Source organism: Hordeum vulgare, chromosome 5H, assembly GCF_904849725.1.
Source record: "Hordeum vulgare subsp. vulgare chromosome 5H, MorexV3_pseudomolecules_assembly, whole genome shotgun sequence".
Classification (NCBI taxonomy): Eukaryota; Viridiplantae; Streptophyta; class Magnoliopsida; order Poales; family Poaceae; genus Hordeum; species Hordeum vulgare.
The window spans coordinates 511,087,948-511,101,199 of record NC_058522.1 but is presented as its reverse complement, the minus strand read 5'-3'; the positions used below and the strand labels follow the sequence as shown (position 1 = coordinate 511,101,199).

The following is a 13,252-nucleotide window of genomic DNA, read 5'->3' as shown; positions in this document are numbered from 1 at the left end:
TTCCTAGAACATGTCTTGGTTGAATAATTTCTTTACTTGTATGTTTGTAAATATTTTTTATTAATGTAAATACGGTGGAACAAATATTCTAATGTTTTGGTTAAAAAAATATGTGGAAGGAAGGGAAGACAGAGAAACCACCAAGCTCATCAATCATGGACGCTTGTTGGGCTTGTCAAGGCCGATGTGTCAATACCTGCTCTGAAGATGAGACGATGAAAGAGATGATGGCGGCCTCTGCAGTGTACGCATGCGATGACCACTGGGATTGCGCCGGACCCGTGTGTGCCCCAAACCCGGCTATGTGGTTTGGTTGGGGCCTCCGACCTTTAGATATTGGGTTTTCGTGTGAGGTCCGGGTATGCGGCTCAAACTATTTGCACCCCTTCACCAAGTTGATAAAGTAACGACAGATGTTGTCGAGATGATGGCTTTAGTCATACAGACTACGTTGTCATGCATATCTAGATGAATCAAAAAAAGTTATGTTCGTCCTAGAGAACTGAAGCATCACACTTCCATCCGCAGATGGCACTGCATACTTTGCACGACGGAGCGTTGAAGCGACGCAACTCGGAGATGATATTCGGACTTCCGATAACAGCGTTACTCTCACAGAAATACAAGGGCGATGAAATAATGATGCATCTATATATGTCATGCATCAAGGTGATATGTGTTGTTTGGAAGTCACTATCTCTTTGATGTGTGTGTTTTTCCTTTTTTTTTCTCTTCATGACATTCACGGTTTGGAAAAGAAAGGAAAATATCAAGGTGCAGACAAAAATTTCAGAAATAAAGAACTAGTCGATGAAAGTGAAATTACGATACGTACGCAAGTGATGGAGTAGGTGGTTGTGTCCTTGTCACCCGTTGTTGCAGTGGGTTTTCTACGACATCGATGCATCCTGTATTCCTGTGTACGTAAGACAAGTATGCTGACTGTCGTGGAGTGCATGTATATTAATGTATTCGTATGCAGCTCTGATGTCTAAACCGCAAGTCACCAGCATCGTCATCTGGTGAATTTCCATCCAACCATCGTGGGCGACTCTCTGTGAGTACAAGGCGATTTGATCTGGTCCTATCTATGAATATTGTTTCTCGAAATAGGTTTTTGCCTCCTTTATACATAAAGCAACAACCGAACAAAATACACGGTCAAACGATAAAAGGTGGAGGGGTATCCCTCTTACAAAGCCGATTCTAAAATATCCGGATCACATAGGACGCACACGCCTATAAAACCGAAAGATCACATAGAGAGATGAAAACACGCCACACTATGCCATAGTACACCTATGCTCCACGACAACGTCCTCAAGAAGGAGAACGACGCCGCTATGGAGTCCGGAACGGACAAGGGTTTCACCCAGAGCCCAGACACGAAAAGGAGCATCACGACAAGGTCTTTAAGAAGAAAGGGAGCTCGCAAACGTCGCCGTCATTAGCAACAAAGCGCTGGGTTTTCACTAAGTCGCTCCTCAGTGTCGATAGGCCATTCGGGCAAGCGCAACGAGCACATATCCCCAGCTCCAGATCAGGGCGCCACAACAACTGGAGCGCCCGGGCCACCCACCGCTAACACTCTCTCGCCGTCCACACGACCAAGAGACATAGCCACCACTGCCGTCATGGAGCCCGCCAGAGAACTCATCATGCGGACCACCTTCCAGGGCCACTGCCTTGTCCTCCAAGCGTCGAGACAACACCAACCGTCAGCTTCACAATGCCCAAACTATGGCAGGTAAAGCCCGACATCAGTCACCAGGTCACGGTCGGCACCACCACAGTAGGGGCGCCCACGCCTATAGTTCCCTCCAGTCCCGATGGACCGAGGGGGACATAGCCTAGTGACTGCCAACGACCATCATTGAGAAAGCTCACACGACGCCAAACCACAACCTGAGGCACCGATCCGACATTTGGCACACCATTGTCCCGTCCACCACATCCACGGACCGACACCACCGCCAACAAGAAGAGAACGTAAACAAGTGACGAATTACCAGATTTACGCCGGTATTACAAGCTATTCATCACTCAGGGTGCAGAATAGTTTATTCTTCACCCGAGATAATATTACGATCAATTTACAAAAAAAATACTTTTCAAATACAAACAGTTACATTTATATTGATGCACAACGTAAAATTTGACAAAAGAAAAACAAAAACATATGTCACAAGACCAGAAACAATTGAATTTCTTGTATTTTTTGCACTATTTTTGTATGTTCGTAATTCAACGTGACGTAAAATATTTTTACGTTGATTATATTTTTTTACGGTCTCTTCTTACATATAAAATAAGACAAATTTTACGAAACGTAAAATTATGGTGCATTGGTATTAAAAATAGAGGGGGGTGAAGAATAAGTATTTCTCACCCAGGGTGACGAATAACGCGACCCTAATTACCAGGGGTGAAGAATAAGTATTTCTCTTATATATATAATACATCCTACCATCCAGGGGTAGCTACCCCACATGTTTCATATATTATCGTGCGGTAGTTTATTTCAGAAATAAAGAATTGCCAATGTTCTTTCTCTTTCTCGCGGCAGCATTGTCAGCAAAAGAATATACACTACTATATTCAGCGTCGTTCCAAGCGGGACCTTTTGGCTCACCTGCCACCCTCGTGTCAACTCGGTCGCAAGCTCGTGCCAAAAGCATGCAGGAAACCAACCGCAGTCGTTCGCTCGCGCGTCACACGCGCACGGAACACCCGACCTGCGCGACCGTGTGCGCCTGCACTACGTCCGCACCCCAGAAAATACCGCACCGTCCGTCGCTCTCGGCGACCGTGGATCGATCCATGCCGACCGTCGCCAATAGGGCTTCAGGAACTCGTGTCGCGCTCGACAGGGACTTCACAAGAAATGTCGTTTCGCTTGTCAGTTGTCGCTGGAGAAACGCGTGCGTGCACGACCTTGATCGACGGACATGCCGTCGCCGTCGCCGTCGCCGTGTGGCTACGTCGCCTTGCAGGCCAAGGAACAAGACGGACCACGTACGTACGTACTGCCCAGATGATGAAATGTCGAGCAGGACGGTCATCGTCCACCTGCCGCCATGCACTGCACCACGCCAGCACTCACGCACGCACGCATCGCAGGCCGGAGAAAATCGATCCGTCGATCGCCCTCCGCGATTCTAGGGTCTGGATGCATGCTGGAGCTAGTCAATATGATGAGTTCAGAAAGTTCCTGTGGTTAGACCGCCTTGGAGGCCAAGAAGGAGCACACTGCACACAGCACAGACGAAATGTCAAGGAGTGGTTTGCTAACTGTTCTTTTTAAACGAAGGAGTATAGTAGCGCCCGGTTTGAATTGATAAAGCCAAAAGATCATACCACGACAAAAGCAACAATAACAAACATACTATGGTTCACCTAAAAAAACATAGTATATGGTTACATGTTGGACTCGACAGGGAGCAGCCAAATAAAAGGACTATGACATGACATGAAACCAACTAAACTGGGCCCTCCGATCGATTAGGAGGTCCGTCTGTCGTCGCCGTGGACCGCCTTGATCTTACTATAAGCACCCCTATGGCCTTCTCCGAGTTCTTCCTCTTTTCACAGGACTTCACTGCTGAAAAAGAGGATATGTCATTTAAAAATGTAGTCGGGATGGCGGTTAGGGGTGGTTGCCCTCCATGGCTAGTTTGTTATGACACCTCCAAAGCGTCAAACTAAGAGCAAGTCTAGTAGAACCCTCAAATTCTTAAAAATAATCGTTTTTTTACAGTTTTAGTCGACAAAACAACGTAGACTAGAACCCTTAAACCCTTAAATCCGTAAAAAAAAAGTAAAGGTCCAACCCGCAAACCCTTTCCCAGCCTGTAGAAGTGAGGGTTGGGAGGGAAAACTGCCCCCAACCCACTCTCAACTTTCCACCTCGCGCGGGAGGCAGTTGGTTCCCCGCGCGCAAAAGGAAGTTGCCTCGGCCGCCGCCGCCCCGCCTCCCCCCGCGCTCCGGCCGCCGCCCCGCGCTCCCTCCGCGCCCCGGTCGTCGCGTCCCCGCGCCCGCCCCGCCCGCCGCGCCCGCCGCCCCGCCCCGCCCCGCCCCCGCTCCCGCCCCGGCCACCGCGCCAGCCGCCCCGCCCGCCGCCGCGGCAGCCGCCCCGCCCGCCTCGGCCGCCGTCGCCATGGCCTCCATCTCCGCCGCCGCCAAGGCCACCTCCGCCGCCTTCGCCCACAAGGTCCCCTCCCCTTCCCTCTCCCTGCCGCAGAAGGAGCCCGCTGCGGCAGCGCCACAGCAGCAGCAGCGCGCGCGGTCCTGGCTGTATTCAGATTTTTGCGGGTTGGCTTTGAGGGTTCTAGTCTTTGCTCCTGTTTTTCAACCCTTAAAAGTGTCAAAAATGGGCAATTCTCAACCCTTAAAACTGATTTTAGATTTAAGGGTTTGAGGGTTCTACTAGAGATGCTCTAAGGCCGTGAAGGCCCTCCAAGCAAGCCTACGTTGTTGCATGTGAATGCCCGAAAGAAGTGAGATCATGTATGGGAAAAGAACAAGGGTCACAATAGGACCCAATACTTTCCTGGGCACAGCTCCAAAGGAAATTGGCCTGCGGGCAAAGAAAAACAATGTGCTTGGCGTCTTCAAGATCTCAACAAAGGCAACGTTGTTCTTGAAAAAGGCAATGTTGATGATGCTTTCTTGCAAGACATATTTGATAGAATTTTCATGCTCAGAAGCTATCACGAACATGTCTAGGTACTTGACATAGAGTGATTTGACTAGCTAGTGTTTCTATATCTCCGTTGGCTACGGAGAACCTCAGGCCAATGTTGAATTACCACCCCCCCCCCCCCCCCCGGCCCCACCACCACTAAGATTTAGATACAATCTTCCTAGGGTATATGGTATTTTTGCTCCATGGCGTTAGCTTCGCATGAGAATCTAGATCTGACTTTGCCGAGTTGTTCGTGGGTCAAGTCGCCTAACACGAACAATACCATAGTGTAGGAAGGAATAGCTAATATGCAGGCATTAACAAGGTTTTTTTTGCCCCTGGGGAAAGCAATTTATGTCGCCATGGATCCATTCTCTTCTCATTGTTGTGAATAGTGTTATCCTAGTTAGAATTGAAAGAGCTCTATATGAGGTAGGAAGATAGGGGTGTGTAGTGATAAAATCAGGATTTTTGTAACAAAGTAAGTTAGCTATACGCTCTCCCCCATCTTGGTCCTTAACCATGTCCACTGCCTCACTTTTTGCAAAAAATAGAATTTCATCCCTGGCATTGCCTTGAAGGATAGTAGAATATTTTTTATCATGCATATGTTCTAGTTATACAGTTTAGAAAGAAGCATCACGACGAGTGCATACCAAAATGCGAGATTCTCCTAGGAATCAAATGAGAAACCACCCCTTTGAGGTGCCCGGCCGCTTTCGCCTTCTCAATCATGGAATAGAGGGCATCGACAGCAATATCAATTAGACGGATTGGAGCGAGGGATATGGGATCGCGTTGCCTTAGACCACACTTGTTTGTGGAGAAAGGGCCCACCCTTCCTCATTGATGCAGATAGCGGTTGAACTAGCAGTTAACTCTATCGTAAAACCTTCGACAGAACACACGGGGATGGACCGGACGCATAGCCTCCGAAGCCTACCTCAAAGATACGCGGCTCAGCAGGGTCCGTCCCTTATGAATTGCCACACCAGACATAAAATATAAAACCATAGCACCCAAGGCTTCTTAGCCGCCACCACCAAATCCGGCACGCCCGCCGGCTTCACCGGCGAACCAAACGCCTTCATCGGAGTCGGGGAAGGGCGGCCCCACCCCGACGACAGCAGGAACACGAGCAACAAGCAGAGGAGTAGAGCGGCCGATCGCACCCACATTGTCAACTATTCCACCGTGTCAGTCTCAGAACCCGATCGGTCGCGCCCTCGTGCCAAAACCCCACAGAATCAACTGTCGTTGTAGCACAAGGTAGGTCGCGTTATGCACTACGCACAGGAGACGACCAGACCACTTCACCACACCTGCGCGCGACCTTGTTCCCCTGTGTGCATGCTGAAACTAGTCAATATGAATTCACAAGCTCGATCGCGTCATGGATCCCGCGCCTTGCCGGCCAAGAACAACAAGGATCACCTACTGCATGCCCACACACCAAGTGTCAAGGCTATCTTCGCTGATCGCGCTCCCCAAGGAGGCACCTTCAACTTGATCCATGGACCTGTCACGTTCTGCCGTCCTCCTCCTCCTCCTCCTCCTCGCCGTCTGCTTCCCGTGCTCGTCCGCCGAGGATCAGCTGGCCGTCGGTGAGAAGCTGCTCGCCGAGCAGACCCTGGTGTCCGACGGCGGCGCCTTCACCCTCGGCTTCTTCTCTCCGGACGACGACGACCCAGCCAGACGCTATCTTGGGATATGGTACAGCAACCCCGGGCACCGCACCGTGGTCTGGGTCGCCAACCGGGACGCCCCGGCCGCCGGCGCCCCCACGCTCGCGCTGGCCAACGACTCCAGCCTCGTCATGTCCGACGCCGACGGCCGCGTGCTCTGGAACACGACCGGCGTCGGCAGCTCGTCCTCGCAGACGGCGCCAGCCGAGCTCGGGAACGACGGCAACCTGCTCATCCAGCTCCCGGACGGCACGGTTGGGTGGCAGAGCTTCGACCACCCGACGGACACGTTCCTGCCGGGGATGAAGGTGCGGGTCAGCCACCGGACCGGGAAGGGCGACCGGATCGTGTCCTGGAGATCCCCCGATGACCCGGCGCCGGGGCGCTTCTCCTACGGCCTGGACCCCGGCACGTCGCTGCAGCTGCTCATGTGGAACGGCACGCGCCCCTACTGGCGCAGCCCCGTCTGGAAGGGGTACGCCGTCGCCACCATGTACGTCAGCGCCGGCACGGTGATCTACACGGCGATAGTCGACACGGACGAGGAGATCTCCTTGGCCTTCTCCGTCTCCGGCGGCGCCGCGCCCACGCGGTACGTGGTGACCAGCTCCGGCAAGTTCCAGCTGCTCATCTGGAACGGCACCAGGTCGGCCTGGGCCACGCTCCAGTCGTGGCCCTCCAGCGAATGCACCACGTACAGGCACTGCGGCGCGTACGCCTACTGCGACACCACGGCGGCGCCGGCGACGTGCAGGTGCCTCGACGGCTTCGAGCCTGCTAAACCGGCAGAGTGGACCTCCGGCAGGTTCGGGCAGGGTTGCCGACGGAAGGAGGCGCTGCCGCCGTGCGGCGGCGGAGGCGGCGGCAATGGGGTGGGTTTCATAGCCATGCCCAGCATGAAGGTGCCGGACAAGTTCTCGCTGGACGCTGGCAACCGGAGCGCGGAGGAGTGCGCGGCGAGGTGCGCCGGCAACTGCTCGTGCGTGGCGTACGCGTACGCCAACCTGCAGAGCAGCAGCGCCAAGGGGGACGTGAGCCGGTGCATCGTGTGGGCAGGGGAGCTCGTGGACGCGCAGATGATCGACCCGCGCTGGGGCGGCGAGACCCTCTACCTCCGCGTGCCCGCCGCTGCCGCTTCCACTTCCCCAGGTACGGCAGAAATATATTCCTTTTGCCAAACTTTGTCTGAATTCTCTTGAAGAATTCAAAAAAAAACATGCTCTCTGCCGAATTCGAATTCAGTTTCATCAAACGTTTACCATATATTTGCATGTTCAGGTGGAAAGGCCAGCAGAAATGCAGTGAAAATAGCAGTGCCGGTGGTAGCATCTGCCCTGCTGCTCACATGCATTTTCTTTGTATGGTTCTGCAGATACAGAGGTACCGTTGCATTTTATGCTTACCTCTAGCCAAAACATGCCATGCCCAACCATTTCGTTTCGTTCTTAGACAAGACGCTCATCACTCATCACAACAATTGAAAATTGATACAGACAAGAGAAGGAAAACCGAGAGCCAGAAGAAGCTAATGCCCGGGATCAGGACCGGGACCACAAACACGTCGAGCGAGATCGGAGAAGGAGATCGCACCGGAGACCTTGAGTTCCCCTCCATAGGATTCGGCGACATCGTCGCCGCCACGGACAACTTCTCCAAGACACTCATGATCGGCCGCGGAGGCTTCGGCAAGGTCTACAAGGTACTAGCTCCATTCACTTTGTCTAGCTAGAAAAGTTCGGTCGTTGCGACCAACAATTTAAACCCCTAGAACAGAGTCATGATCTCACACATTCCACTTGTTTGTGTTTGTCATTCCGAAGGGAACATTAGACGGTGGTCATGTGGTAGCAGTGAAGAGGCTGAGCAAGGATTCGGATCAGGGAGCAGAGGAGTTCAAGAACGAGGCGATCCTGATCGCCAAGCTGCAGCACCGGAACCTGGTGCGCCTCCTCGGCTGCTGCACCGAGGGGGGCGAGAAGCTGCTCATCTACGAGTACCTGCCCAACAAGGGCCTCGACGCCATCCTCTTCGGTACATACTATGTTCAGCGAACTCAAATATACAACTGAAGGTTTCTTGCCATGGTTTCTGAAGTTCAGATGTTGCAGACAGTGGGAGGAAGTCGGTGTTGGACTGGCCGACGCGGCTGGGGATCATCAAGGGGGTGGCCAGGGGGCTGCTCTACCTCCACCAGGACTCCAGGCTGACTGTGATACACAGGGACCTCAAGGCCAGCAACGTGCTGCTGGACGCCGAGATGCGGCCCAAGATCGCCGACTTTGGCATGGCCAAGATCTTTGGTGACAACCAGGTGAAAGCCAACACCCGGAAAGTCGTCGGAACATAGTGAGTAGCCTGACCACCTGACTGAATTTTCTGAAAGAAACGAAAAAATATATTTTTGTTCTGAGTTGGTAGTTAGCATTTGATCGAAAAATACCCTAGCAAAATGTGATACCTCTTCTGACGAAAAAGTATAATGTGTGAACAGTGGCTACATTGCTCCCGAGTACTCGACGGAGGGCGTCTTCTCAGACAAGTCCGACGTGTACAGCTTCGGCGTGCTGCTCCTGGAGATCGTGAGCGGTATCAGGGTAAGCGCGACCGAGGGCATCATGGAGTTTCCAAGCCTGATATCCTATGTAAGGACCTCAACAAAAACTAACAGCTCCATCTTGCAGTTAACTTCCATTTTCAGATACACTCAATGTCAACAAAAGAACATGCACAAATGGTTGATTTTTTGTGTGTGTTTCGTGTAGGCATGGCACCTGTGGAGAGAAGGGAAGGCAGGCAAGCTGGTGGATCCATCCATGGCAGGGAGCTGTTCACAGGATGAGGCTTCGCTGTGCATCCACGTCGGGCTCCTGTGCGTCGAGGACGACCCGAGCAGGAGGCCGCTCATGTCCTCCGTTGTGTCCATCTTGGAGAACGGGAGTGCGTCGGCGTTGTCCCTGCCGACGCCGGTGCAGCCTGCTTTTGTCGAAATGATGGGAGAGAAGAGCCAGAGAAGCGACCTCGAGAACACCAGGAACACAATGGCCATGACCGTTCTGCAAGGTCGGTAGTACGGTAGTTACTGCAACTTTCTTCAGAAGGAAGCTGCACTAGTCCTAGTGTTCCATATGATTTACTGAGGAAAAACCCAAATTTGTAGAGCATTCGTTACAGATCTAAACGAAAGACGCATTTCAGGAGTGTTGAGTTGATCAGCCTTGAAATGGATGGTATGATTGTCTTGCTGAGATTGAAACGTTTAACATGTTGGACTGAAAATTATTGAGACAAGTTATATATACATTAGACATTCAGAGCAACTCTAACACGCCGACACATTTCGTCTGCCTGCGTTCGTTTGGTTCGCGGCGGACAGAAGTGAGGCCTAACGCGTTGACCCAAACCCCAAACACATCTGTTTCGCATCCGTGCAGATCCATTTCAGGTCCAAAATTGCGCGTGAAATGCGTCGGCGCACACACGAAGCGGACGCGCCGCACGACCAGCGGCGTCGGCCGCAGTCCCACTTCGCGGCCCCCAACTACCACCCGCCGTCAAATTTAGGACGACCACCGCCACCAGGTCCACTAGTCCGCCAGTGAAAGCGTCCTTTTTTACGTCCGACTTCCGTCCACATCAGCCCCCCACCACCCACTTCGTGCTTCCCCGTTGGCGACAACCCAAGCCCTAGCTATGGGGTTCTTTGGTAGCAGCTCCGGCAGCGACAAGGGCATGGGCACCCCCGGCGCCTCATCCACCCGTGCTCCTCCTCCTCCGCCTTCGGCACCTACCCGCTCATACACAGGTCGCCAGCGTCTGCACATCCCCGTGCATCAAGCGCGGTGGCACTGGGTGTTCAGACAGCCGCTGCCATACCCGAACGTCACGCTGCCGCACCACCGGCACCTTGATCCGTAGCGGATCCCGGTGCCAGCGGTGCCGCAGACACAACGGGCGCACGACAAGGAGGTGCGCAGGGGCCGGGTGTTGGGGAACGTCGCATGGGAAACAAAAATTTTCCTACGCGCACGAAGACCTATCATGGTGATGTCCATCTACGAGAGGGGATGAGTGATCTACGTACCCTTGTACATCGTACAGCAGAAGCGTTAGAGAACGCGGTTGATGTAGTGGAACGTCCTCACGTCCCTCGATCCGCCCCGCGAACAATCCCGCGATCAGTCCCACGATCTAGTACCGAACGGACGGCACCTCCGCGTTCAGCACACGTACAGCTCGACGATGATCTCGGCCTTCTTGATCCAGCAAGAGAGACGGAGAGGTACAAGAGTTCTCCGGCAGCGTGACGGCGCTCCGGAGGTTGGTGATGATCTTGTCTCAGCAGGGCTCCGCCCGAGCTCCGCAGAAACGCGATCTAGAGGAAAAACTATGGAGGTATGTGGTCGGGCAGCCGTGAGAAAGTCGTCTCAAATCAGCCCTAATTGCTCCATATATATAGGAGGAGGGAGGGGGACCTTGCCTTGGGGTCCAAGGGACCCTCAAGGGGTCGGCCGAGCCAAGGGGGGGAGGACTCCCCCCCCAAACCGAGTTGGACTTGGTTTGGTGGAAGGAGTCCCCCTCCCTTCCCACTTCCTCCCTCTTTTTTTTCTTTTCCTTTGATTTCCTTTTCTTGGCGCATAGGCCCCCTTGGGGCTGTCCCACCAGCCCACTAAGGGCTGGTGTGTCTCCCCAAAGCCTATGGGCTTCCCCGGGGTGGGTTGCCCCCCCCCCCCCCGGTGAACTCCCGGAACCCATTCGTCATTCCCGGTACATTCCCGATAACTCCGAAAACCTTCCGGTAATCAAATGAGGTCATCCTATATATCAATCTTCGTTTCCGGACCATTTCGGAAACCCTCGTGACGTCCGTGATCTCATCCGGGACTCCGAACAACATTCGGTAACCAACCATATAACTCAAATACGCATAAAACAACGTCGAACCTTAAGTGTGCAGACCCTGCGGGTTCGAGAACTATGTAGACATGACCCGAGAGACTCCTCGGTCAATATCCAATAGCGGGACCTGGATGCCCATATTGGATCCTACATATTCTACGAAGGTCTTATCGTTTGAACCTCAGTGCCAAGGATTCGTATAATCCCGTATGTCATTCCCTTTGTCCTTCGGTATGTTACTTGCCCGAGATTCGATCGTCAGTATCCGCATACCTATTTCAATCTCGTTTTACCGGCAAGTCTCTTTACTCGTTCCGTAATACAAGATCCCGCAACTTACACTAAGTTACATTGCTTGCAAGGCTTGTGTGTGATGTTGTATTACCGAGTGGGCCCCGAGATACCTCTCCGTCACACGGAGTGACAAATCCCAGTCTTGATCCATACCAACTCAACTAACACCTTCGGAGATACCTGTAGAGCATCTTTATAGTCACCCAGTTACGTTGCGACGTTTGATACACACAAAGCATTCCTCCGGTGTCAGTGAGTTATATGATCTCATGGTCATAGGAATAAATACTTGACACGCAGAAAACAGTAGCAACAAAATGACACGGTCAACATGCTACGTCTATTAGTTTGGGTCTAGTCCATCACGTGATTCTCCCAATGACGTGATCCAGTTATCAAGCAACAACACCTTGTTCATAATCAGAAGACACTGACTATCATCGATCAACTGGCTAGCCAACTAGAGGCATGCTAGGGACGGTGTTTTGTCTATGTATCCACACATGTAAATGAGTCTTCATTCAATACAATTATAGCATGGATAATAAACTATTATCTTGATACAGGAATTATAATAACAACTATACATTTATTATTGCCTCTAGGGCATAATTCCAACACCGGGTGCAACTCACCCTGGCGTAGCGGCACATGCCCGGGTACGCCGCAAACTCTCTCCCAATCTGGTGGCCTGGTTCGTCATCGAACACAAGGAGCCACGGCGCCTAGGCGTGCAGCGTCACCACGGCAACCCCCCGCCTCCCCCTATCGCCAAGCAAGACGAGGAGGAAGACGAGGTGGCGTACCAGTCGCGTTGGAGGAGGCCTTCGCCAACTCCATCGAGGATAAGCGATGAAAGGCCGAAGTGGCGGCGGAGGAGGTCGCGTACGAGGCGGAGATGGCGGAGGCCATGGCCCTCTCTGCAGCAGGCGACGGTGTGGTGCCTCCGTCGCCGTCGCGGCCCCCGACAAGGAATCGAGAGAGGAAGAGAATGTGTGCGCCCGCGTCGCCGCATTGCCTTCACTGCAGCAGATGCCGGAGGAGGCAACCCTCATGGCCTATCCATCCGCATTCGGTTGGGTTGGACACCTTCCGTCTTCATCAACGTCACCGCGATGACGATGATGACGTCTAGGGCTGTGTGCAGGCCGCCAACGTCTAAGGCCGCATGCCGCCGCACCAACGTCTAGGGCTGCGTGCGGGCATCAACTTCAATTTTTTGTTTTTATGAATGTTTAAATTTAGTTTAAAGTGGAATTTGGCAGACGGTTGACAAGCGAGTCTTGAATTCGTATTTACTTTAAAGTAGACTTTGGACGTGCGCACAAATTTAGGTCCACCTCCCGTTGAACGCTCAAGCCGACCTATATAAAAAAGCGGACGCAGACGTCCGCCTAACCGATCCAAGCGGACAAAAGAAGGACAAAAGCGTCTTGGTAATATATTTGATTTATTTGGTAATATATTTGATAGACAGCGTCTCTCTTCTTCTTTTTTACATCTTAGAGAAACACTAGCTCATCCTTGGTAATATATTTGATTTATTTATTCTATGAGTAGAATTATTGTGGTTTATGGTTAGTTAGTGTTTAGTGAATAGTCATTCTTTGAAATACAGGACGAGACCGTTCATTTACGCTGAGGTTTCTGCTGAGGCGACGGCGAAGCGTGAACGCGAATTTATTGAGAGAA

The 13,252-nt window shown here is 52.3% G+C and overlaps 1 protein-coding gene across 1 annotated transcript; it reads left to right on the top strand.

Annotated features, from left to right (window-relative positions):
* Positions 1-6,198: 6,198 nt before the first annotated feature.
* Positions 6,199-9,632, top strand: LOC123451885 (G-type lectin S-receptor-like serine/threonine-protein kinase B120). The gene is made up of 7 exons (XM_045128432.1): positions 6,199-7,519; positions 7,649-7,750; positions 7,864-8,069; positions 8,191-8,401; positions 8,479-8,716; positions 8,862-9,012; positions 9,133-9,632. The coding sequence occupies exons 1-7, from the start codon at positions 6,199-6,201 to the stop codon at positions 9,436-9,438; spliced, it is 2,535 nt and encodes an 844-aa protein (XP_044984367.1). The 3' UTR covers positions 9,439-9,632.
* Positions 9,633-13,252: the final 3,620 nt, after the last annotated feature.